This window comes from Cervus elaphus, chromosome 14 (genome assembly GCF_910594005.1).
Source record: "Cervus elaphus chromosome 14, mCerEla1.1, whole genome shotgun sequence".
NCBI lineage: Eukaryota > Metazoa > Chordata > Mammalia > Artiodactyla > Cervidae > Cervus > Cervus elaphus.
The window spans coordinates 39,741,673-39,765,992 of NC_057828.1; the positions used below are offsets into that span (position 1 = coordinate 39,741,673).

The window sequence follows — 24,320 nt, forward strand, 5'->3', positions numbered from 1 at the left end:
GGAGTCACATACAAAGAAATTGCGTGAAAGCCCCAGATAACACATGCTTCTGGAATTTGCATGCCTTGTAGAGAATGCAGTAACCCTTCATAACAGGAAAGTTTGTGTGCCAAGACTTTATAGAAGCTCATCCCTGAAAGGGCTGTCAGGTTTGATGGCTGAGTGTGAATCAACCAGATGTACCGAGTAGGCATTTTCACCAAGCACAGTTAACATATATTCATTCAGTCATTCAAAGAAAAGAGCCTAAAGTATGTCAGGCACTAATGCTAGAGGGTGGGATACTACATTTAAAAGTCAGAAAAGGTTCCTGCCCCCTTGAAGCTTATATTGTAGTGTGTGAGCCAACCAACAACAATAATTACAAATTGTCACAAGTTACAAAGCAGATGGTTCATTCAGATACTGGAAGGGAAATAGTTACATCAAAGTAACTTCTGCTTGGTGATCAGAAAAGGTCTCTATGAAGAGCTGACAGGTTAACTGAGACGTGGAGGAGGAGAAGGAGACATTAATATAAAGAGTCAGTGGATATAGGGAAAGGCCTAGGATGTGTGGTTAGGCAAAGACATACAAGATCAAAGAAGAACATGAATGAAAAATGAGGAAGGTGTGATTTGTCACATCATCAGTTGCACAGTCGGAATGGGGTGAATGAAGTGACAAGTCATAATGCAGCTGAGGAGGTGTTGCTGAATTCACACATGGCAGAGAGAGGCTCATGCTAACTGCGCCTTCTCACCGCCCGCTTCTGTGTCTGATGGCTACCACACCTACTGAAATATCTTTTCTCTGTTATTACTTTATATTTCAAGTGCCCATGGCCTCATTTCCCAAATAAATTATAAAGTTCCTTGAAGGTGAACTATGTGTAATATCTCTCTATTTCTCAGAGCATCCACTTGCCTGGTGTGTAGTAGATACTTAATATTCGTTTGAATGAATGAAGAAGTTGATAGTGAGAGGATGTGTAGGTCAAGAATAGGTGTGATTGTTGTTGGCGGCACCAATTTGGGGATTAGTCTAAAGTGGTTGACATAGACAGTATTTCAGTAAGTCTGCTGTCACCCAACCCATGGTAGTAGAAGTCAGTAGAAATAGACTTATTCTCATTTCTGTTTTTTTCCCCCCCTTTGAACACTCGCTTCAGTTGTATCTGACTCTTTGTGAACCTATGGACTGTAGCCCATCTGGCTCCTCTGTCAGTGGGATTCTCCAGGCAAGAATACTGGAGTGAGTTGCCATGACCAGGGGATCTTCCTGACCCAGAGATTGAACCCTCATCTGTCACATCTGATGCATTGGCAAGTGGATTCTTTACCACTAGCGCCACCTGATGTTAAAATAACTGCTTCTTAGTGAAAGACACTCAGTGTTCGACTCTTTGTGACCCCATGGACTATAGTCCATGGAATTTTCCAGGCCAGAATATTGGAGTGGTAGCCTTTCCCTTCTCCAGGGAATCTTTCCAACCCAGGAATCGAACCCAGGTCTCCCACATTGCGGGCAGAAGGAAAGCCCAAGAATACTGGAGTGGGTAACCTATCCGTTCTCCAGCGGATCTTCCTGACCCAGGAATCAAACCAGGATCTCCTGCATTGCAGGCAGATTCTTTACCAACTGAGCTATTAGAAACCTCTTAAATTTCCTCTTTCCCTAGACTATACTTAATGGGTGGATTAATTTCTTTTAAAATAAAGATTCACATTAATTTCAACTTGAAGATCTATATCTGCTGAGTACTCTGAACATGGAGGAAGAGGTCAATCACTTCAGCTTCCTCCCAGAATGAGTAATTACAGAACAGTCTTCATCCAGTGCATCATCTAGTGAAAGGTTTTCCAAAAGACAAGAACTAAACAAAGCAAAACCAAAAGCATAACAAAAACAAAAGAACACGATTCAGTCGTTGCCTGAAACAGACAATTATTAAAAGTTTTCTATTGGGCTAGATACTAATAATAGAAAAGCAATTTTAAAAACCCACAATGCTGGATTTGAAAGAGATCTTGGTTACCAAGTCCAACCTATAATTTTTCCAGTAAGGACACTGAAGCCTAACATCAGAGATTTGGTCATTAATCCTATTGAGTTAGGATCTGAGCCTCCTGATTGCTAACCTAACACCCCTGACTGTCAATTTCCACAATTGCTTCAACAGAATTTAAAGCAAAATAGGAGGAAATGTGTGCACCTAGTTGTTATAATTTAAATAAATGTATTGGTTATATCTTAAAGCAAATCATTTTACAGACAAAAAAATTGAAACCTAGAGATGTTACAGTGTGATACAGTTCTCAAAAAATGTCAGACTTTAAATCACGGGTTATACTTCAGCTTTTCTAATTCTTTAAAGAGAATTTTAAGTTCCCTTCTCTTAAACATTGTTTAAAAATACCAATCTTCTCATGCTGACCATTTTGGCAAATTTTAGTCTTCATATTAGTTTGATGTCAGAGACCAGAGTAATACCTGAGAAGGGCTTTAATTTCCTCTCTAGCCCTCTTCACTTACTGTAGACAGTGTTATGGAATTATCCTTGGCTCCATCTTCATTGTGAGGAAAAACTAATTCTCTGTTCTCAGTGGCTTTCTCTGCTATAAGCATCTGTCCTTTTAACTTGAGATGAAAAACATAAGGACATATAAGTCATGCTTCTATTCTTAAGTGTTCAAATGCCTCATAATTGTCTTTTGTTTTATCCAAGCAAAAGAATCTTGTTCTGCCACTACTGTCCTTTCAAGAGCTGAGCTGACTTCCTATAATTATGTATATCTCCTTCATTGCTACCTGCCTCCAGCTTTATATATTTTTAAAGAAACCTATTTTTTTAACCATATTTTTCTTCCAGACATTAAATTTTTATACCCCTCAAAAATGAATCATTTAAAAAAATGACTCATGGTAGTTGCCTCCCATGAAGACACCAGTTTCTACAGCTAATGTCAAGATTGATGTTGTGTCTTTTACAAAGTGACAACAGGCCTTACTACAAAGGAAAAATGCTACCCAAGGAAGGCAGTGGCTTATGACTCCTCTGGAGCATTGTTTGTAATCCTACTCAAATGCCGCGTGCTTCCAAGGGGACCACACACCTGGAATATTGCAATTTTAGAAAGCTTTTAAAATCTCAGTCAGAAGGCACTCTTTTCCCAGAACTTTGCTTTCCTTGGTTTCTTTGTATCCCTTTGGAATTCACCAAGGCGCTCAGACATTTAGAAAAAAAAAAAGTCACTGAATAAATATTGAGTAATATGACCCAACTTTTGTGTTTTTAGACATGTGGCAACCAAATTAGTCAACCCAAGGCAAACAGCCTGCGGAATCATTGAATTTTCATAGCCTGGGTTTAGCTCTTGGCTGTCTTCCTTTTTCCTGTCTCTCTTTTTTTAAACTCATTTTCAGTGAGGTGACTTGTTAAAGGAGTAGGTTGCTTACCTGTCTTTGAGTGTTGCAATCTGCCTGCTTTCTGAAAGTTTCTTTTCAAAATTTGTATTGAGAAAGGAAAATTGCCTTGTTAGAGAGCCAGGAAATTGATTAGCGGTAGCAAAGAGATCCAAATGGTGCTTTTGGGAGAAACTTCAAGGCATGATTTCCATGTACAATTTTGAGTCTATGGTCATGTTTCAGTTCTTTTTAATTTATGAAGTTTTTACTCATTTTTCAGGCTCCCTAGATCTCAACAATGCTCCCCCATCAAACCTAACTAAGCCATAGAAACATATTTGAATGTTTTTCTCACCATCTCCCCAGTTAGGCTGTGATGGAGCTCTTAGTGAGCACTTAGATACCAGCAAGCAGTGAACAGAAGAAAAAAACAGAAGAAAAAAGGAAGAACGGCAGTGATTTTGGATAGTCCCTCTCCAAGGAAAAATCAGGGCAGCCGTGGTAGCTGTAAAATCCATCACTTACAAATTGACTGCTATGTGTTAGTCTGTCTGCCTGTTCTGTGTTTGTTGAATTTTCAAATGACCCGAGGAAGTAGATAGTCTTTCTTCCATCTTATTGTTTTGAAAATTGAGGCTCAGAGAAGTTAAGTGTCTTACCCAAGTCCACACAGCTGGTAAAGTAGCAGGGCCTATTGGAGAACACAGGTCATTCTGATCGCCAAGCCAGTGGCCTCGCCTCTCTACTCCACTGTACTCTCCCGGTTATAGTTGGCTCTCATGGAAGCACTCTCATTTTCCACTTTTCTTGACATCCGGAAATGAATTGAAAAATGGGTAAATAAGTGATTCATCCATAGAGAAATTGGGAGTAGTTTAGATATCTGAAGCCAGAATTTTATGTCTTTATCAAAGAGAAGGTACTGAGTTATCCAAAAAGTTCATGCTTTCTGTAACATCAGCTGGGAAAATCCGAATGAACTTTTTGGCCAAGCCAATATTTTTGTGTACGCCTATGATAATAGTTCCAATATATGAACATTTTATATCTGATTACTAATTTGTATTCACTGAGCATTGGAAAGAGCTTCAATTAAATACATAAACTTTGTACTCTGAAATTACAGTCTAAAATAGACCCAGAGTAACATGGAAAATGACAGCATGGGGGAAATTATCAACATAGTCCCAATAGGGCCACATGGGAAGGCTTGCTTTTTACCAGATATCCTCAAGGCTCTGGTCAGGAGTCCTTTCAGAAAAATGTCTTAAGACAGTTAAAGTAGATAAGGTGATGTGGATTGGGTTGGTATTTTTGACTCTATGGAAATGGATTTCCCACAGAGGTAAAAGGAAATATGTTAAGATGAAGTGAAGAGCAGTACACACTTTTATGATGCCTCATATTCACCGGTGTTTTCTATTTCAAATGAGACTTGGCTATACTCAGAGAGCTTTCAACTTTTACCCGAATCTGCATGAAACCACTATAACTTTACACAGAGTCACTGATCCATCTTTTGGGTGAAACCCATTCAAAATAATGCTATTTTACACATTTCTAAAGCATTTTCTTCTGCAAAGAACGTATACTCTCCAAATATTTAAGGTGTTTTAATGCTACAATCCAAGGTTTATTACTCATACTTGACTAAAAGTAAACCACGTGTATACCAAATTGACGATAAAGAAAAAAATATACTCGTCAACGACCATCATGCAAAGTTCAGCTTCTGGCAGCCGAGATGTGATAGTTCACCATGAGACGGATCACAGCTGTACAGTTGGACGTTTGTACTGGCTGAAACCTGGTCACTCTCTTTTTTAAAAAACTTTTATCTTGTCTTGGGGTTTTGTTGTTGTGCAGCAGCCAAGTCATGCCCGACTCTTTGCGATCCCATGGACTGCAGCATGCCAGGCCTCCCTGTCCCCCACCATCTCCCAGAGTTTGCCCAAGTTAATTCCATTGCATTGGTGATGCCATCCAACCATCTCCTCCTGTGTCTCTCTCTTCTCTTTCTGTCATAAGTGGGGCTTCCCTGGTAGCTCAGATGGCATTGAGGTGGAGCTGACTCACAAAGCAGCAAAGGGACTTGGCCATACATATATGTATGTATACATGGATACATACATATACATGTATCCATTCTTCCCCAAGCTCGCTTCCCATCCAGGCTGCCGCATAACACTAGCAGTGTTGTTTCATTCCGCTCCACTGGAGTGGAGTTCCCTGTGCTAAAAAACCTGGCCCCTACTGACAGTTGCTGGCATCCAGTGGTGGAGGATCCTGGGTATGCTGCTGAGATATGGATGATGTGCTACTGAACTTGGGTTTGGTCATTGGGATGTGCTAAACTCAGTCTACAGTCACCCCAGTGAAGGACCTATGTGCCATTTATCGGAGCACTTATTAAAAGGATGCTGTCCTAATTAGAATTGGAGCTTAGTGTAACCAAAGAAACGCAAATGAATGCCACAGCTGTATCTCACTGCTTTTCATAAGCCTTGCAATAAAAGCTAAACAGTTTTTAGTGGCTTTTACAATTATACTTCCCTTCAATTTTCCAAAGGTTACAGGGCCTGAACCACACAAATCCCATTAAAGTAAGTAGTTGTTGTGCAATATAAGTTCCTTTGAAAACATTCTTCAATGCCCATAAAATGATCAGCGGGCTCCTCTTTAGATCCGCTTGCCTGCCATGTTTTCAACCAAAAGACAGATGACAGGCTTTGATGTGGTGGTTGGTTTTTGCTACTGAAGCTGGCGTTTTATCTTCTTGCATCAGATTTCTTCTCAAATGGATGTGACTCAGGCATACGAAACACATTTTTTTTTCTTCAGATTTTATCCCTAAAATATGTTTTTGCTGTACCTTTAAATTACATTTGGCTGACCGATTTGGAATCTCAAGTCTCCCACAAGATACAGAGCGGGAGAGGGTCAGGGTCTTTGGGAGTTAACTGGAGCCCAAGTGGGGAGTACAAAGCCTTGGTGAGGAGAGATCACTGTCTGCTGTCTGGTCCTCAGGCTTGAGGCTGGCCCTCCTCCCTGTCTTCTCCACCCTCCCTTCAGTGTAACTTCAGCAGTCCCAAGTCAAGTTCAGAGTGAATTTCAAGCCAGAATCAAGAACAGAGGTATTGTTCTCTTTAACTTCTCCATGAAAGCCTGAGGGGTCTCCTCCCTGGAATTTAGAGCTTTCTTTTCTAAAGAGGAGCTTGATAAGTATTCTAACATCCTATTCCATCGGAAACTCCATTCTCTTTAAGACTCTTCCTCCCCTTTGTTTCAATTATTCACTATCTTAGATCTGCTTATCTTATAGGAAATAAAAATGAAGGACTAGCTCCTTCATTTAGGGAAGAGTCAGAACCACACAGCTCTCTCCCATCTCTAAATCTGATGATGAAGCTATTTAAAAAAGAAACATGGTAAAAGAATGGTTTTTTTCCTCCACAGGTAAAATTATCCAGGGACAAAAAGATAATGTTAACCTAATTATTTGCTATGTGCTGTTAAAAAGACTAATTGGAATTCAGACATGATTCAGCCTCTTAAACTTTAGGTAAATCACCAGGGTGGGGCCTGGTGGCTCAAATAGTAAAGAATCTGCAAGACCCAGGTTTGATCCCTAGGTTGGGAAGATTCCCTGGAGAAGGGAATGGCAACCCACTCCAGTATTCTTGTCTGGAGAAACCCATGGACAGAGGAACCTGGCAGACTACAGTCCATGGGGTCACAGAGAGTCAGACATGACTGAGCGACAAATGCACACACAAATCACCAAGGTTCTAATTTTCTGAAATTGCTTCTGTACCACAATACTCTACTCTTTCAAATTTTATTGTCACTTAATTTATCAAAAGGCCTTATATCTTTTTCATAGAAATGCCTGAGTCCATTGAGGTGATAAAACATTTGCATAGAAAGAAATGAATCATACTTTTAAAAAAATTTGATTATACACTAAAATATGTATAGGAATTGAGATATGAAGGAATCAATATGGATTGGAGGTATCAGCAAATTTTATAGAGAAAGTAGAATTAAAGTGTGTCATAGGAAACAGATTTTGCACTGTGTCCTAAAAGGAAAGAAAAAGAAATGCTACTATGAATGATGGGAGAAGATAGAAGATAAGGGTTTACTACTGTGTGAAAGTAACCCTGCACATACTTAACTGGTGAAGCAAGGACTTACAGAGGCCTTTGAAAAGGGAAATCCAAGAACATCTCGATCAAAGTAGCTGTCCTGGATGAGAATTGTTGCATTTTTTTTAAATGGCTTTTCTGGCAGAAATAACATGTAGAACACATGGACCCCCTTCCTGAGACCCTCTTTATATGGCTAGTATGGATAAAACTTTTTCCCATACAGAGTTCTCCCAGGGTAGTGCTTTTTACTTATATCTCTGACTTAATTGTCTCACTCCTGCGTGGGGCGTCTATTGTCATTTGCACTTAAAAGTACGGTGGAAATAGAAGTCCTGGCTTCCACACTACTATATATAGAATGGATAAGCTACAAGGACCCACTGCATAGCACAGGAAACGATACTCATATTTCATAATAACTTATAAGTGAAAAGAATCTGAAAAATTATGTATACATTCTTTTATACATATTGTACATATACTGTATATATTACATATATAAGATACTATGTAATATATAAAATATTATATATCAGACATATGCAATTTTATATATTATATATATAAAATATTATATAAAATACATACTATATATAAAATAATATATATAGAGAAAATTCAGATATATATCTGAATCACTTTGCAGTATACCTGAAAATAACACAACATTGTAAATCAACTATACTTACATTAAAAAAAGAAGTCCTGGCTTCTAGCTCTGGCTCAGTTTCAGCTTGTATTGTGATTTGAGGCAAATCACTTCATTCTTCTAGGCCTCCTTGACCTCATCTATAAAATAAGAGGGTTGAATTACATAATTTCTCTGGTTTTATGTGGGGCCAATATTTTATGACTCATGACTCAAGTGAAAATTCATCTGTTAATAATATAAACAGGTGATCTTATTTTTTTTTGCTTGTTTTTGTTAGAAAGCATGACAACTACGTTCTTGAAATTTACACAATCATAACATAATCTTCCATAAAATCTGTAAACACCTTGGATTTGAAATGTAATTTTGATAAATATGTATCCATGTACCCTGGTGGCCCAGTGGTAAAGAATCTGTCTGTCAGTGCAGGAGACACAAGTTTGATCCCAGGGTCGGGAAGATCCCCTGGGAAAGGAAGTGGTAACCCATTCCAGCATTCTTGCCTGTGAAAACCTATGGACAGAGGAGGCTGGTGGGCTATAGTCCATGGGATTGTGAAAGAGTCGGACACGACTGAGCGACTCAACAGCCACCACCCCACTGTGGTTACTATGCACTTTGGGAATCCTACCCATTCCAGAGAATTCCAAGGGAGTGATCGCTCAGTCATGTCTGACTCATGGACTGTAGCCTGCCCAGTTCCTCTGTCCATGGGATTTTCCAGGTAAGAATACTGGAGTGGGTTACCATTTCCTTCTCCAGGGGATCTTCCCAATCCAGGGATCGAGCCCTAGTCTCCCACACTGCAGGCAGACTCTTTACCATATGAGCCACCAGGGAAGCCCCTTCTAGAATTCCAAAGAATTAGCCATTTCCTGATGTCCAGCTGGCTGTCAGTATCCTTAAACAGCATCCTTCTAAACTGACCTTTTATAGTAGCTGTTTTTACAAGAAAGAGAATACTCCAGCAATAATAAAAATACACTAGTTCCTCTCCCCTATATTCAACCAGAGATTATATTTTAAGTCTTTATCGCAGGTGTTTCAAATGTCTCACATTTGTCTATTATGTTCACATTTCCTTTCATGCCGCTGAAGAGACTGTACTGGACCCTGTTCTGTGTTCCTGGGGGAAAACAGGGAGCTCGTAGTTCGTGATTAGTGAGCAAAGACAGACAAGCCCAAGGGCTGCCGCTTGAGCTGTGTCTGCTGCCCCCTCACTGCCTCTTCTTATTATATTACACTTGTGCTCTGAAGGATGTTTACCAGAGCCACACTCCTTGGACCCCTGTCATCCGTGTGTCTTTTCTCACCTTCAACATGATCTGGACTGGTGTTTTCATTTGTTAAAAACAACAAGGACATTTACTGGGAAACTTCTGCTGGAATCCTTTCAGGTCATCATAGCTATTTATTCTCTGTCATAAACTATAATTCTCCATTTCCCTTACCCCCACATCAGGGGAGTTGGTGGTTTATGGCGGACAGTCAGTGGAATTTGAGTGAACAGTGGAAGATTTCAAAGAACTACTGAGAGATTATGTAGGAGGTTGTAGCACTAAGAACAAAACATAAAACCTTCTTGTTCTCCATCACAGTTTGGCAGTACAAGAAGAAATGGGCTTACCCAACAGCATAAAGGATTTAGGATTTGTGGTTATACCTGTGAAAACAGTTCCTCTGAGGAAAGAAAGCAAATCATGGGATCGGATTAATAAGGAATTTCCTTTATATGATTAAAATGGCCCAGGGTCTGTCTAATTGGCCTCAGTCTGGGGTTGGTGTGGAAGTTAGAGATTTTTTCAGACTTCTGTTTAACAGGAACATGAAACGCGGGTGCGGTGCTATCATAAAGGCATGAATGACCAAGAGAGAGGGAAACCTGAAGCACAAGACATGTAGAACTGTAAACAAAAAGATTTGGAAAGAGAATGGGAGCAGCAGGAATGCCTCCATATATTCAAACATGAAGGAAAATACGAATGCAAGGCAGCACCTGAAAGATGTATGATCCTAGGTGTTTGAACTGTAGTGTTGACATTATTGTAAAGTAATTTTTCTAATAGCTAAATGGTGGTAAAATCAAGGGTGTTGTTGAAATATTCCAGGCTTTGATTGTTGCTGTTGTTGTTCAGTCACTCACTCCCAGAAATCATGATAATCAAATTGGCTTCATTCTCAAGAGGCCACTGATCTGACCTTCTTTCTTTTTTTATTTTTTTTTTCATTTATTTTTATTAGTTGGAGGCTAATTACTTTACAATATTGTAGTGGTTTTTGCCATACATTGACATGAATCAGCCATGGATTTATATGTGTTCCCCATCCCGATCCCCCCTCCCTCCTCCCTCTCCATCCCATCCCTCTGGGTCTTCCCAGTGCACCAGCCCTGAGCACTTGTCTCATGCATCCAACCTGGGCTGGTGATCTGTTTCACCCTTGATAGTATACTTGTTTCAATGCTGTTCTCTCAGAACATCCCACCCTCGCCTTCTCCCACAGAGTCCCAAAGTCTGTTCTGTACATCTGTGTCTCTTTTTCTGTTTTGCATATAGGGTTATCGTTACCATCTTTTAAAATTTTATATATATGCATCTTTAAAATGCATATATATGCATTAGTATACTGTATTGGTCTTTATCTTTCTGGCTTACTTCATTCTGTATAATGGGCTCCCTGACCTTCTTTCTTATTGAGAGTGTCACAGAAGTGCCTTCGAAGCAGGGCTCCTGGTTGAGGCACCACAATGGAAAGAACCAGGGAGGTGGTCAATTCTGAAGACAACCATAAAGATGAAAGAATGAATGTCAGCAGCTTCTTAGACACTGAATGGGGGAATGGGGTTGAGATCATATGGTTTTTTTCCTACAGAAACAGTTTCCTCAAGACAGGGAAAGTTTCACATTTTCCCTGGACACAAATTCAGCAAGCACTTACTGTATACGGGTGCTTTACCTCTCAGGAGGGAACGAACAGTCTCTGTTCTGAGCTCCAAGGGCATCACTGGTGAAGCAGCACTCGTGAAGAAGGTGGTCTCTCATCAGAAGTCTTGGAGGCCTCAGGTAGGCACTGAGAGATCTGGCCTGGGAGTTCCTAGATTTAAGCTGCACGTTGAGTCCCCACCCAACTCTGGAACATGCCCCCAGTCTACAGTAATAATACTATAGCTCAGGTGTGGATCATTCCTTGTGGGACATCAGGAGTCACACTAGTAGTTTTCATGAGTGTTTTGTGTGTTCATAGTTACAGAGGGTCAGGAGACTTCTGCTGTTTTTGTTCAGTGGCTCAGTCATGTCTGAGTCTTTGTGACCCTGTGGACTCTAGCCCTCCAGGCTCCTCTGTCCATGGAATTTCCCAGGCAGGAATACTGGAATGGGTTGCCATTTCCTTCTACAGGAGGTCTTCCCAACCCAGGGATCAAACCCATGTCTCCTATACTGGCAGGTGGGTTCTTTATCACTGTGCCACCTGGGAAGCCCTCAGGAGAATTTACATGTTGAAAAAAAGCAACTTGAGAGCTACTTCCATTGAATGTGGAACAAGTGGCCATGCTCTCTTTCCCTCCAACCTCACTCTCACTCCTCGTATTTTCTTTTGAGATGAGTGGGGAAAGCGATTGGAAGGGTGAGTCTGGTTCATCAGGCCGAGCATGTGACTTGGGCCTGAGCAACTCAAGCTGCAAATCTCTGAGTACTGCAGGGGCTCTGCGGTGCCTTGGGTGTGAGCGTGAGGGCTAAGACAGTGATGTTAGCACAGCTGGTATCCCTCTCAGTTCCACATGTCCATTGTTCCTGCTGGACCGAGGGAGGGCAGCAGGACAGAGCACACGACTCTCTTACAGCCCTGGGCAGGCTGGACGACCAGCTGGCCACAGTGCCTTTGGGGGAACTCTGAGAAAATCAAGGAGGAATCTTGATGGCTAAAAACTTGAGGACATGATTATCCAAAGGTTCCTAAGACCTCAAAGCCCTAGAGCTCAAATTTGGGGTGAAACTGGCTCAGAGGTCTTTCAGGACTGTTCTTGAGTTCTTAGTGAATTCCAGATCAGCGTCAGCTGGGGTGGGTAGGTGTTGTAGCACTAGCCCTGATCTAAGCTGATGCCCTTGATGCCTAACTCAGCAACAGCATGGAACCGTGAACACACACAGTGAGGAATTATTTGTTTTTTCCAGGAAGATGCATGGGAAAAACAGAAATCCTTCTAATCTGTTTGAATATAGCTTTTCCTCTATAACTGCATTTGTGTTGATGTGGGTTTGTTGAGGTGACATAACCAGGGAATTGTTCGGCTCCTCGGTTATGAAACTGTGTGAATGAACATAGTATTACCTAAGACAAATGAGGTCCAAAGCAATCTCTTCTCCTTTCCCCATCTCTGGAGATGTCCAGAGAATATAGAGAGGAGTAAAATCTTTCTTTAGCCCTCTTGACAAAACAGGCTTCAAGGAGCATATGAAAAGATCTCTCTGAGAGTTCAGGTCTGGTTGAAGATTTAGAAGCAACAAACCAACATCAAAACTGCTGTGGGTTCTTGGCATATGAACTTGATGGCATTAAAACCCGTATTTGCATCAGGAACGTGGCATTTGGCCCTAGCACTTTGATGAGCATGGGAGCCAAGGAAAGAGTTTCACTGTAGATATACAGTGAAGAAGTATAAACCAGACCTCTGACGTGACTTTAGCTCCTTTATCATCAATTTCTTGTATTCCAGATGATCAACTGAACTCAGAGGAAAAGAAGAAAAGAAAGCAGCGGAGGAACAGGACAACCTTCAACAGCAGTCAGCTGCAGGCTTTGGAGCGTGTCTTTGAGCGGACACACTACCCAGATGCTTTTGTGCGAGAAGACCTTGCCCGCCGGGTGAACCTCACTGAGGCCAGAGTGCAGGTAACCAGAGTACTCCCCACCTCAAAGGCACGTCTCTGAAGACGTTGAAAAACACCACTTGTAGGTTTCAGACCAGAGCTGATAGTAAGAAGGATTATAAATGGGCAGCATGAAGGCAGAATCAGTTTCTGATTGTGTTTCTTTTGGCAGAAGCATAGTTTTAAAAATCAAAGTGAAGGCCTTTCAGTAGGGCAGAATACGCCTTGCTGGCAGTCTCACACCTCTCATTGTTTCCCATCCTTCCAGAGTCATGTTATAAACATTGTCCTTCAGAGGATTTGACTCTGCACCTTCCCCACCACCTTGCCCCAGCTTTCAACTTGAGCAGTCGGGTGGTCAAAGAGATGAACTCTCTGTCCCCCACCTCAGTTTTCCTCCCCAGACTTTGGGAATGTCCAAATCTTCAAGAAACATATTTATAGTGATGGACATGGATGGCAGTGGGGAATGAACACATCAGACGTTGAACTTAGAAACTGCATTAAGAGCACATTTAAGTAGGTGATTTTGTGTTTCTATGAAGTGAAGAAGGGTAAGTGCATGTAAAACGAGGTGAAGAGAGAACAGTAATTCTCTCAAATATTAATGCCATGACTCATCAACTACAAGCCAGGCATCTAGAAGTAATACAATCTGTGATTAGGAATAATAATGATGATAATAATAACTAATACGAGCTGAGCCCTTATATGCTAACCAGTGTCCTTAGTTACATAACTGATCTGTCTAATCCTCACCCCAATTCAGTGAGGTGGATAATATTCATCTGACAGATACGGAAACAGAGACTCAGAGATTAAAGGATTGTGTATAACGTGACACAGCTAGGAAGGGGCTGAACTAGAATTTGAAGACACATATGCAGATCTAGAGTTCATGTTTTTAAGCATTATAGTAGGTTTTAAATAAATACATAAACAAGTTCTCTGGCTACATGCTTTTTCAAGCAGTGCTTTGCTATCTCTGCTCAGAGTCTAGATTTTATTATCTTCCATATTGCTGGAGGTAGGCTTGTCTTCCCTAAGAAATTATTGTTTGTAAATCTGTGTTCAGTCTGAGATTGAAGAATTTCTTTTTGAAAAATATTTCTTTAAAGATTTATTTACTTTTGGTTCTACTGGGTCTTCATTGCTGCCCGGGCTTTTCTCTAGTTGCAGAGAGTGGGGCCTACTCTTCATAGCAGTGCATAGGTTTTTCATTGCAGTGGCTTTTCTTTTGGGGAACATGGGCTCTAGAGCACAGACTCAATAGCTGTGGTGCATGGGCTTAGTTGCTCTGCAGCATGTAGGATCTTCCTGGACCACAGATCAAACCTGTGACTCCTACTTTGGTAGGTGGAATCTTCATCTCTGAGCCACCTGGGTAGGCCCTGGGCTTGAAGGATTTCTTTCTGCAAATGATAACTCTCTTGATGGGGGACTTGGGCTAGGGTGTGGAAGGGTGTGGAGGCTAGGGACTGTATGCAGAACCCTACACTGTGAGAGATATTTGCTGAGTTGAGGGCGAGGGTCTGAGAGGTTGCCTCAGCCTGAAGACAGTGTGCAAGCATTGTCCCTGTGAAATGGGGATTTCACCTAAAAGTCCTTCCCAGGAGAAAAAAAAATGTCTTTGACAAAAGGGGTAAGTTGCCTGGGCACTGTGGTACCCCCAAGGATAGGTTAGGAGCGGGCAGATGTGAGGATGCTGGTGTTACTATGTGGGAGTCTCTCAAGGCTCAGATGAGAGTGGTCCACAGGCACAAATTCAGTTCTGCTCTCTCCATCCTGCTGTCCAAAGCACAACTCTGAGGTCAGCCTTCCCACATCCTCTTCCCCCATGCTGCTCACCACAGTTCTCCAAACATGCTCCCTGTTTCTACTCTTAAATCCTTTCCTCTCTCCTTCAAAACCCATACTTTTTTATGCCCCAGGCTTGGCCTCCAGTGGTATAATAAATAATTTTAGGTCAATAACTCACAATGCCTGAAAGTACCACTTTTGCCATGGCGATCTGAATTTTAAATAAGGGAACCTGAACAGGGCAATGTTGGGAATTAACAAAAAAAGGTGAAAGAGTAATTTTGGATTAGGGAGCTAAATTGGTCCCATCACAATAAGCAAATGACATTCTTATATGTTGAAACTATTTTGTCTTCTTCCTTTTCCATCCTACTATGTTCTAAAGTCTTTTAGAATTGTGAACATTTCCCATGTAAGCAGGACAGAATTCTCCCTTTGTGACTTTATTCTTCCTCTATGAAGACTTACCCTTTGCCAGTCTAAACCACTGCCTCTGAATCTGGCCTTCTTTATATTTATGGCCTTTATCACAATGTGACATGTATTATATTGAGTTGTGCGCAGGCCAACTTCCCCAGCTAGACTGTGAAGTTCTTTTGGATGGAAGCCATATCTTATCATCTTTGCAATCTCATTTTTTCCCTGTCTTTTCTCCCTCTCAAATATCTATCAAGCATCTGTTATTCTCTTGGAACTGGTTTTGCTTTGCTGGGGATAAATAATACACTGGCTCTTTCCTCAAAGATGTTCCAGACTGGGAGCAGAGAAGACAAATGTGCAGATCATACTATTATCAGAGCATAAGATGATTCCTACGCTAAAGGAATGTTCAAGAATTAGTGATAGATCAGAGGAAGGACTGATTAAATCTGCCTGGGGGAAAAGAGAATACATGAACATTGAGTAGCCATTCTATGCCAAGTCTCACAACAACATGTGAGTTGGTATTAGCATCTTTATTTGATTGTGAGACAAAGGATCAGAGACATATATAACTATCCAAGGACAAATCTTTAAGTCATGGAGCCAATATTTTTCTTTAACTCTGTTAGATTGTAAAGTCACGTTCCTTCCACGCTAACATTTCACAAAGAAGGTGATGTTCAAGTTAAACCTTAAAAAAACAAGTCGTTGGCACCTGGATAAAAGGGGAGAATACTGCAGACAGAACATTCAGTGTGAATACATATAGGTGGGAAAATAGCCAAATACATTTGGGAGTCTTAACCCCAGAGTAAGATCTGAAATGATGAAGCACCAGTGCATGAAGGCCAAGTGATACAGAATGTGGCTGAATCGATGGACAATGAGCTAATTCTTGAACCAGCTTTGTTCTAGAATAAAGATAAGATATTATCTTTGATATGTTTGATAAAACATTTTGATTTTACTCTGTGGGTGGCAGAGAGAGTCAGTGGATGATAGAAAGCTAAAGAGAAGCACTAATACAATTATATTTGCATTTAAAATGATAACTCTAATAGAAATGTGAAGGACACCTTAGAAACAAAAGAGCTGAAACCAGAAAAGATTCTTCCTCTACTGATTCGCACCCTGGCCTTCCATGGGGGCACCAATCACATGGTATTTCTATGTGAATATTGCCAGCTAGCACTGTGAAATTGTCCCACTCTGCACCATAGGATTTCTTTCTCCCACATCTGTCATGCCTTTCCATAACTGTACCTAAAATTCTTGTATTGCTGTCTTTCAAATTTACATGTCTATCTTTTTTTAGTAGATTGTGAGCTGCTTATGAGCAGAGTAAGTCTCATCTCTCCATTCCCAGTATTTAGGCCAGGATCTAGAATGCAGTCTCCACAAGGACTTTGTGAATGAGTAAATGAAGGAATAAAATTCCACAGCAGTACAGAAGAATTGTAAGATCATGAGTCAGATGTCCTTGAGCTCAAAAACTCAGCCATTTATTACTTCTGTGAACTTCAACAGAGCCTTTCATCTCATTGAAACGGTTTTCTCAACTCTGAAACAGAAATAATAACACCTGTTGGGAATTGTCATAAGTATAAAAAATGTAGGTAACGTGTTTGTATAAATTCCTAGCCCTAGTAGCACTTAATAAATGGTAGAGTTTTTATTAGCTGTCATCAATGGTATCAGTGCTGCCCATTTCCTTGGAAGCCAGCAATTAAATACACTCCAACCAGCTTCCAACTTTCAGTATCTGAATTTCTGTTTCACAAGTTTCTTTCTAGAACTTCAGGAGACATGCCAGAAGTGTTGGAACTTTAACCAGTGACTGACAGGAGCCAATGTGTGAATCCACAACTCTCTCACCCCTCCAGTGGGAGGTGTGTGCCCTGTGTTATCCTTAGGGTCTCTCAAGGACTAAGCGCCCACAGACAGAGCTGGTTCAGTAGCACACCAGTTAAGAGGTTGCTTTTCTTCTGTTACTTCCTCCCTCTTCTGTGGTTATTCCTCACACCTCCCAGATAAACTATTTGCTTCTGAAATGCTTAACGCAGGGTCTACTTTTGGGAAGATGGGAGATTTTCTTTAAATATCCAATAAGTATCATAAAAGCAGATGATGTTTCTGCCCTTTGAAGAACTTTGAAGAAACTTTAAAAATATCACTATACCTGTGGCAGAAGTCTGGATGAGATTTTTCTTTTTACTATAATTCTGAGAGGAATTATAATCCACAATTTGCTGTCAAATGGGTTCGTCATGGATCCCGTATCTGGTGGCCTGATCACTGGAAGCACCTCTTAGTCTCTGTTCTTAATAGCCCTGGAACAGGGCCCACTGGGAAGGATTATGGCATGTTTTCTGTTGTTCTAGGAAGAATTCCATGCTTAGCCTATATCTTCCTTGGGAAGGTGTTATATGGTAAAAATCAACCAGGAGTTTATTCATGGAACCTCTCCTTTGTTTTTCCTCTCCCTCCTCATGCCCTTCTCTCCTTCCGACAATCTTCCAGGTGTGGTTTCAGAACCGAAGAGCCAAATTCCGCAGGAATGAGAGAGCCATGCTGGCCAATAAAAATGCTTCCCTCCTCAAATCCTACTCAGGAGACGTGACTGCTGTGGAGCAGCCCATCGTACCTCGTCCTGCTCCAAGACCCACTGATTATCTCTCCTGGGGGACGGCCTCTCCGTACAGGTGAATGACTGGCCCACCCTCCCTTGCTCCACCTCCACACATTTCTCAACGGTTGGTCACATTCAAAGCTGCTTGTGCAGCTGGCTGACATTTCTCACTGGGTTAACCTCTTCAGAGACATTCAACTTGCTGACATCCCCAGATTTTCACAGGAGATCACTAGTTGCCCCAGGAGCAGGGTCTGGGGCAGAAGAGAGAGGGGCAGGCCAACAGCAGTCTCCTCTTGGACTCAGGAACTCTTGCAAAGGTTTCAAAGATGGGGAAGAATCTAAAAGAAAAGATCGTTAAGCTATGCCCAGAGTCCCTGTTGCAATCATTCTGGAACAAAACTTTATTCCATTTCCAAATTGGATAGATTGGTTGGATTATGCTCAAGTAGGAATTTAACACATAAGGCTCTAAGTGTAGGACCAAAGGCAAACTTCACAGTAAAACTGATGTGGAATGAAAAGAAATAAGGAAGGGGAAAAAGAAGGAAAGAGAGAGAGAAGGGGAAAAAAACCCAAGATCATTCAGATCACTCTCATGGCCATAGATCTTTATTAATAGGTGGGAATGTCTTATGATCCAAGATGCTTTCCTATTCTATTGCTAGTTCTTGTCGACTTATTTGAAGTTCTTTGGGGGTTAGTTTGTGTGGGTTTAAAAAAATATATATGAAAGCAATGTATAGTTTTCACTAAATTTTTATATTTAAAAGGTGAAAAATATTAAGGAAGCAAATAACATAATATTATTTCAATTGCTTGGAAAAGCTTTTAACTTTCATTGATTATGCTGTTCAGAAAAAAACAGACTAATGCCAGTGGGAAGCTGAAACACGTGTGCCCAATGCATTGTCATGGTCTAAAGTGTCTATTTGAAGCTAAGCCTGAGTACTCTTAGAAACCAGATCAAGGCTCTGTATTCTCTGGCCAATTGTAGCAGAGGAAGAAGTATTTACAAACCACATACTATGCTTCTGTTTACCTTTTTATTGTTAAGGTTAATTAAGCGTTTAAAGAGAGGTTTTAAACTAAGTGTAAGAGATTATCTCCCAGTTGATGCTGAGTTCCTGATGTGAAATGCATTAGTGAAATGCAGATAGTTTCGAATTTGATCTTTCTAATTATAGCAAAAACCTTACCTAAATATTCTTTCTGTTTGAAATCAGTTCCTTGAAATAAATGCCATAAATGCATTTGGAAATTTCTTTTAAATTCCCCATTATGAAATTAGCCTGACTTGCTTTGGTCTATGCTTAGGAAATTGGAAATTCCTATTGCTCTTAGACATAGTATGCTTTGCTGATTTCAAAAGATTAGTCCTATTTGTGTGTCCTTTTTAAAATTTAGACTCCTCTCCCAAAGGATTTACTAAAAACATATTTTGCAGACCATTATAAAATCACATATTCTTTAATGTTTTAAATAAGTGAAAGATTGCTTTGATGGGTTTTTTTTTTTTTTATAAATATTGATAGCTCATAGACTCATTAAATGGTTTGGGAAATGGATTTGGATCAGAGCTTGAAGTCTCTGGTTTGAATTTGGTCACAACCAGGAAGTTTAGCTCCTTTTTATTTATTCCTGGATCCTAGTAAGGAACTTTTTTTACCAGCTATAATAACCGAGATGGCTGTCATGTGGTCCTTACCAGTGAGAGATGGAGGGCAGTATACTGCATAGTGGAGATGAAAACCTTAATATTAGACTAGATTACCTGGACCTCAGCAGAAGTTCAAATCCGATGCCTGCATTATACATACTTTGTATATGGGCATCTAACTGAAATTATTAACATGCAATTTATGTATGCTTTTTGGGGAAGTGTTATATTTTAATTTGACAGATTGCGTAGAAATTCTAGATACACTTTAAAAAAACACTCATAATTCCACCATCTTGAGATAACTAGTGTTTATTTTTGCAATTAGAGTTCAGTATTTTATATAGTATAGACATAGTGTAAATACTATTTTGTATTCTGCTCCTTTCACTTAAAATCATATAACCTAGTTACTTCTTATTCAATTCATGGTATACTTTTATATCTTTTCTCTCTTAGACACAGAGTTTGTAAAAAATAATTAAAAATTTCATAGAATCTGACTGTTCATATTCTGTATGAAGGATAAATTAATCTCCAGATTTAAGTAGAAAAATGATGGTTTAAACACTAATTTAATCAACAGTTATGTTTTTGACCCAGTGTTGACTGAAGTGTTTATATTTTGATTAATTTCAAAAAGTGGCAAAAAATTATTTTGTTCCTTAAAGATATTTCTGCTGTGTTTAGAGCCAAAATACTCATTACAATCTCACATTTTGAAGCTTGGTAGGAAATATAAGTGTTGTTAAGGAAATATAAAAGAAAACCAAGTGATGAAAAGCAAAGGAAATGATAGATCTTTTGTGTTATGGAAAATTAACTTGCTATTTCTGTTGGTACTATTATGTCAAATTAGTTATCGCACATGTGACATTCATTAAAAGGCATTTCTCTTGGTTAATCCTTGGATGCTCCTGTGTGGCAGCTTTGTCCTTGATCTGGTTCCAAAGAAGAGACTGAACACTTGCCCGAATTTAAGCCTTCGGCACGCAAAGTTAAAGCCAGGGCTCATGATCCCTGTTTCTGTCTAATGTATTAGGCCATATAACCCCGCTTTCATTCACATTAAATCTTACTCTATTGAAAACAGTAAAAAGAGTAAGACTGGAAAACTACATAAACGTGCCTGTTTGATTCAGGATTTGTCTCAGATGCGGGAAGCATGTCTGCCACTGAGGTCCATGTTCTGGGGTATGTGGGCATTCCCTGGCATGAGTGAGACATGCAACCCAGGGACTGTGAGGAGACAATTTTGCCAGAAAGGGCAGTTTGCTGACTTCCACAGCTCTCCTCTGGAAAAAGAGAGGAGGAAACCAAGTCTCAAAGCAAATAGCTTGCGTATGGTCAGAATTATGACATGGGAAACAACCAACACGTTCCCCTCCCCCTCCCCCGCCCCGGGTGTCTTTTATATCCAGAGTGGTGGTTGTATAATTAATCATCCAAACTGGGACACTTGTGAGAGTAAAAGGGGGGTGCTATTAATAATGACTCAAGGACAACAGGCATAAACTGGGATTGTCCCTGACAAACCAAGACATATGGTTCACTCTATTTATAGCATGTCCTGACCTCCTTCATTACCTCGAGGATATTAGAGGTGATGATGTCAGGCGGGCAACTGAGTCGCCCAGAGTAGCGAAGTAGTCCCTAACTGGACACTACCGTTCTGGCAGGCATCTTCTTTATCTACCCAAAGTCAGGGGAAAGAAGCTTGTCTTCGCCGCGCACACTCACTGCTTTGCTCAGAACTGTTTCCTTAGGCAAATGGAAGCACACACAAGCACCAGAGTTGTTAAGACTCCTGTCTTGTACAGCTTTACCTCTTGGGCAGCAGTGATTTACCAAGTCCTGGACTTTTGACTGTCGTTTTGAATGAAGTAGTCAAGAAATCTTTCCTCAGGGGCATCCTTTCCTGTGAAAGATAGATAAAGAATGGTCTGGCTCTGCAGTACTGGTCTGGAGTGCCATTTCCAGAGGGAGGGCTGGGCTTCAAAGGAGACTAATGACAAGTGAAAGAGAGGCCAGTGATCCTTATCCACGATTTCCCTCCCCCAACCTTCTCCTCCTCCTCCCCTCATTTGATCGTGGTCACAGTGCTGCCTGACATCTGCTGAACGCATTTGGCTCATTTCTCCCTTTCACACTTTCAAAAATAGATCCTCCTCCCTCCCAAGATGTTGTTTACACGAGGGGCTTCATAACGGATTCTAACGGAAGACACTGAAAAGGTAACTTGTCAGAGGGGGAAGAGGGTGGCTGCTGGGGGTAGGGTGTAAGTGGGAATTAAGTATGTTCAAGAAAGCGGGGCTTACAGTCCTAGAAATGAAAGCAGTGACGTCTTCCAGTGGGAAATACTATTGGAAACCAGAGCTGCAAGAAAAATACGTCCATAGAGTTCAGGGTAGTCTGATAGCCTAGAGAAGGGCTCTTCAGGGATTACTGGGCATATGAATCACCTGGGATCATGTTACAGCACAGACTCAGATTCAGTAAGTCTAGGGCAAGACCTGGGAACTGTACGTCTAACGTGCTCCCATGTGATGCCCAGGCTGTTGACACTTGGTACATGCTTTGAATAGTGAGGCTTTAGAGGATATAGGACAGAGGTCAGAAGAACTATGTTCTTGTCCTGGCTCTTGTTGCTCTTCAGGCCAGTTGAGTCATGAATCTCTTATGTACCTTGTATCTAAGATTGAGCTAGTAAGAATTTCCCTATTATATATCACAAGGCGCTTTTGGAACCTATGGTTAAGCAACGTGCATTTCAAAAAGAAAAACAAAAATCACCGAGACAGCAGAAAGATGCAAGACTTCATATATAAAACATTTTTAGAGGAAAAATGTTTACAATGGCAGATGGATCACTGAACATGCAGTGCAAACTGAAGTCTTAGCAATGAAATATGGTCCAAATGTGTCCACTTTAAGAGCTAAATGCACATTTAAAGAGATCAACTTCTGAGTTTTAAAAACAGAAGTTGGAAATGATTACTTAAATTACAAAAGATCACTTCCCAAAGGATTTATCAGGTCTCTCTTTAAAAGTTTAAATTCCCCTAGGAAAGCTCATATTGAATTTTATTAGATGGAAGCACGTATACCTCTGTTGTTCTTGCACTGACAACAGAACAAACCCAAGAGATGATCTCCAAACTTCACACATCACAAACAAACTCACAAAAACCTCAAGCTCTATAGCCTTTGGAAAAATCTGAGAATCCCTAGGATCTCAGAAACAGACTTCTTGGGCTGACAGATCTGTCTTTGGGGTGAATTTTTCCATAGCTTGGTATCATTTGTCCAGAAGGAGCAAATAGAAAACAAAGACTTGAAAACTGAGTCAGGTATTATCCACCCGCACCCTCAGCTCTCCTTAACTGTTTTGTGATTGGTGGGATCTGCATTCTGGGTGGCTAGAAAGCAGAAGGGGAGATGTTTGTAAGTTTCCTGGCTTCCATACCACGCATAGTATTTTCCATACTTCCTTCGGTGTTTGACAGCCATTTTAACATATTATTCCTCAGGACAACCTCTTAAGGTAGGCTGAAATTATCAAAAATGATTTGTCCCCCAGTGAAAACAGAACTCTAACCCTGCTGGTGGTTAGCATTCTGCTGTCTATGGCTGAGCTCCATCTGTTAGGAATCTCCAAATAAGGAGATGGAAAAATTTCAAGCTTACTTAAATGTGTCAGCTCTCTGCAAGTTCCAGAGCAGATTTGCTGAATCAACAGATGGGATACAAGTATTTCTTTTTCATCTCTGAGTCTTCCAGGCCTTTTATTCATCAGTGTGATTTCTTGGTCACGGACACAAAGAACTTTACATTCTTAAAAACCAAATAGAAATGTTGCTTTGGCCAAATGCTATAAGCCCAGTCTTAGTCCTTATCTCATGTCTCCATCTTGTTAGAGGAATAGGCAGAAGGTAAGATCAACGGGCAAGATCTCTAGGTGTCAGTAAGCAAGCTCTTTGTGCTATCATGTGCTTAATAAATTGATTAGTTTTAACCTCATCTTTTTAGCCCAGGAAGCTTAATCCTGTTTAGGAAGACCATGGTCTGAATGGCCCCCCAACTTTGGTTGAAAACAGCTTATTAACCTCATTGGTTTCTGTCTTGTGAGAAAACATTTCAGAGTTCTCTTTATTTTCCTAACAGAGAGCTTCAAAAGTCTTGATGACAAGGAAAACAGGCGGTCATGAACAATCTCAGATTGGCAGCCACTCAAGGCTTTCTTGCATCTGTTGTTACTTTTGGAAGTGGGTCCTCTCCATCATATTTCTAAGGCCTTTTAAAAGCATGACTAAGCTGCTTCTAGATTAATTTTGTCTTTTCTGACAGTAACATGTCTTGCTTGGCACTGGTATGCCAAAGGACTGGTCCCTACTTGCCTAAATGGAGCTTTTAATTTAGATTGAGAGACTAGACTCATGTCAAACTACTGGAAGGAAAACAGAGGCATTTTCTTTAGTATATGCACAAAATATAACCGAGGTCTCTGTCTATAGAGTTATGTATTCTAAGCATTTATTTAGAGACTGTGAATTAAGATGGTCTCTGTTTCTTCATCTTACTTCTTATGGCTATGCAATGCTGAAATGTTAGACCAATTTTTGAAACTTTATAACTTTCCTAAACATTTATCAAGTGAAAATCTTATCATTTATCAAGCATCTAGTATATTGCAAAATTCATTCATTAATAGCAACTGCTTTCTTATTCTGATAACCTTCTAACTTGAGAG

The 24,320-nt window shown here is 40.5% G+C and overlaps 1 protein-coding gene across 2 annotated transcripts in view; it reads left to right on the top strand.

The window, feature by feature from the left end:
- Positions 1-24,320, top strand: part of PRRX1 (paired related homeobox 1) — a 76,808-nt gene that overhangs the window by 45,941 nt on the left and 6,547 nt on the right. The window contains exons 2-4 of one of the 2 annotated variants that reach the window (XM_043923992.1): positions 12,905-13,080; positions 17,802-17,983; positions 21,733-21,804. In XM_043923992.1, coding sequence (XP_043779927.1) covers positions 12,905-13,080; positions 17,802-17,983; positions 21,733-21,787 — 413 coding nt within the window. In that variant the 3' untranslated portion in view covers positions 21,788-21,804. The remainder of the gene's footprint in view (positions 1-12,904; positions 13,081-17,801; positions 17,984-21,732; positions 21,805-24,320) is intronic. The other variant, XM_043923991.1, reaches the window with a different exon arrangement.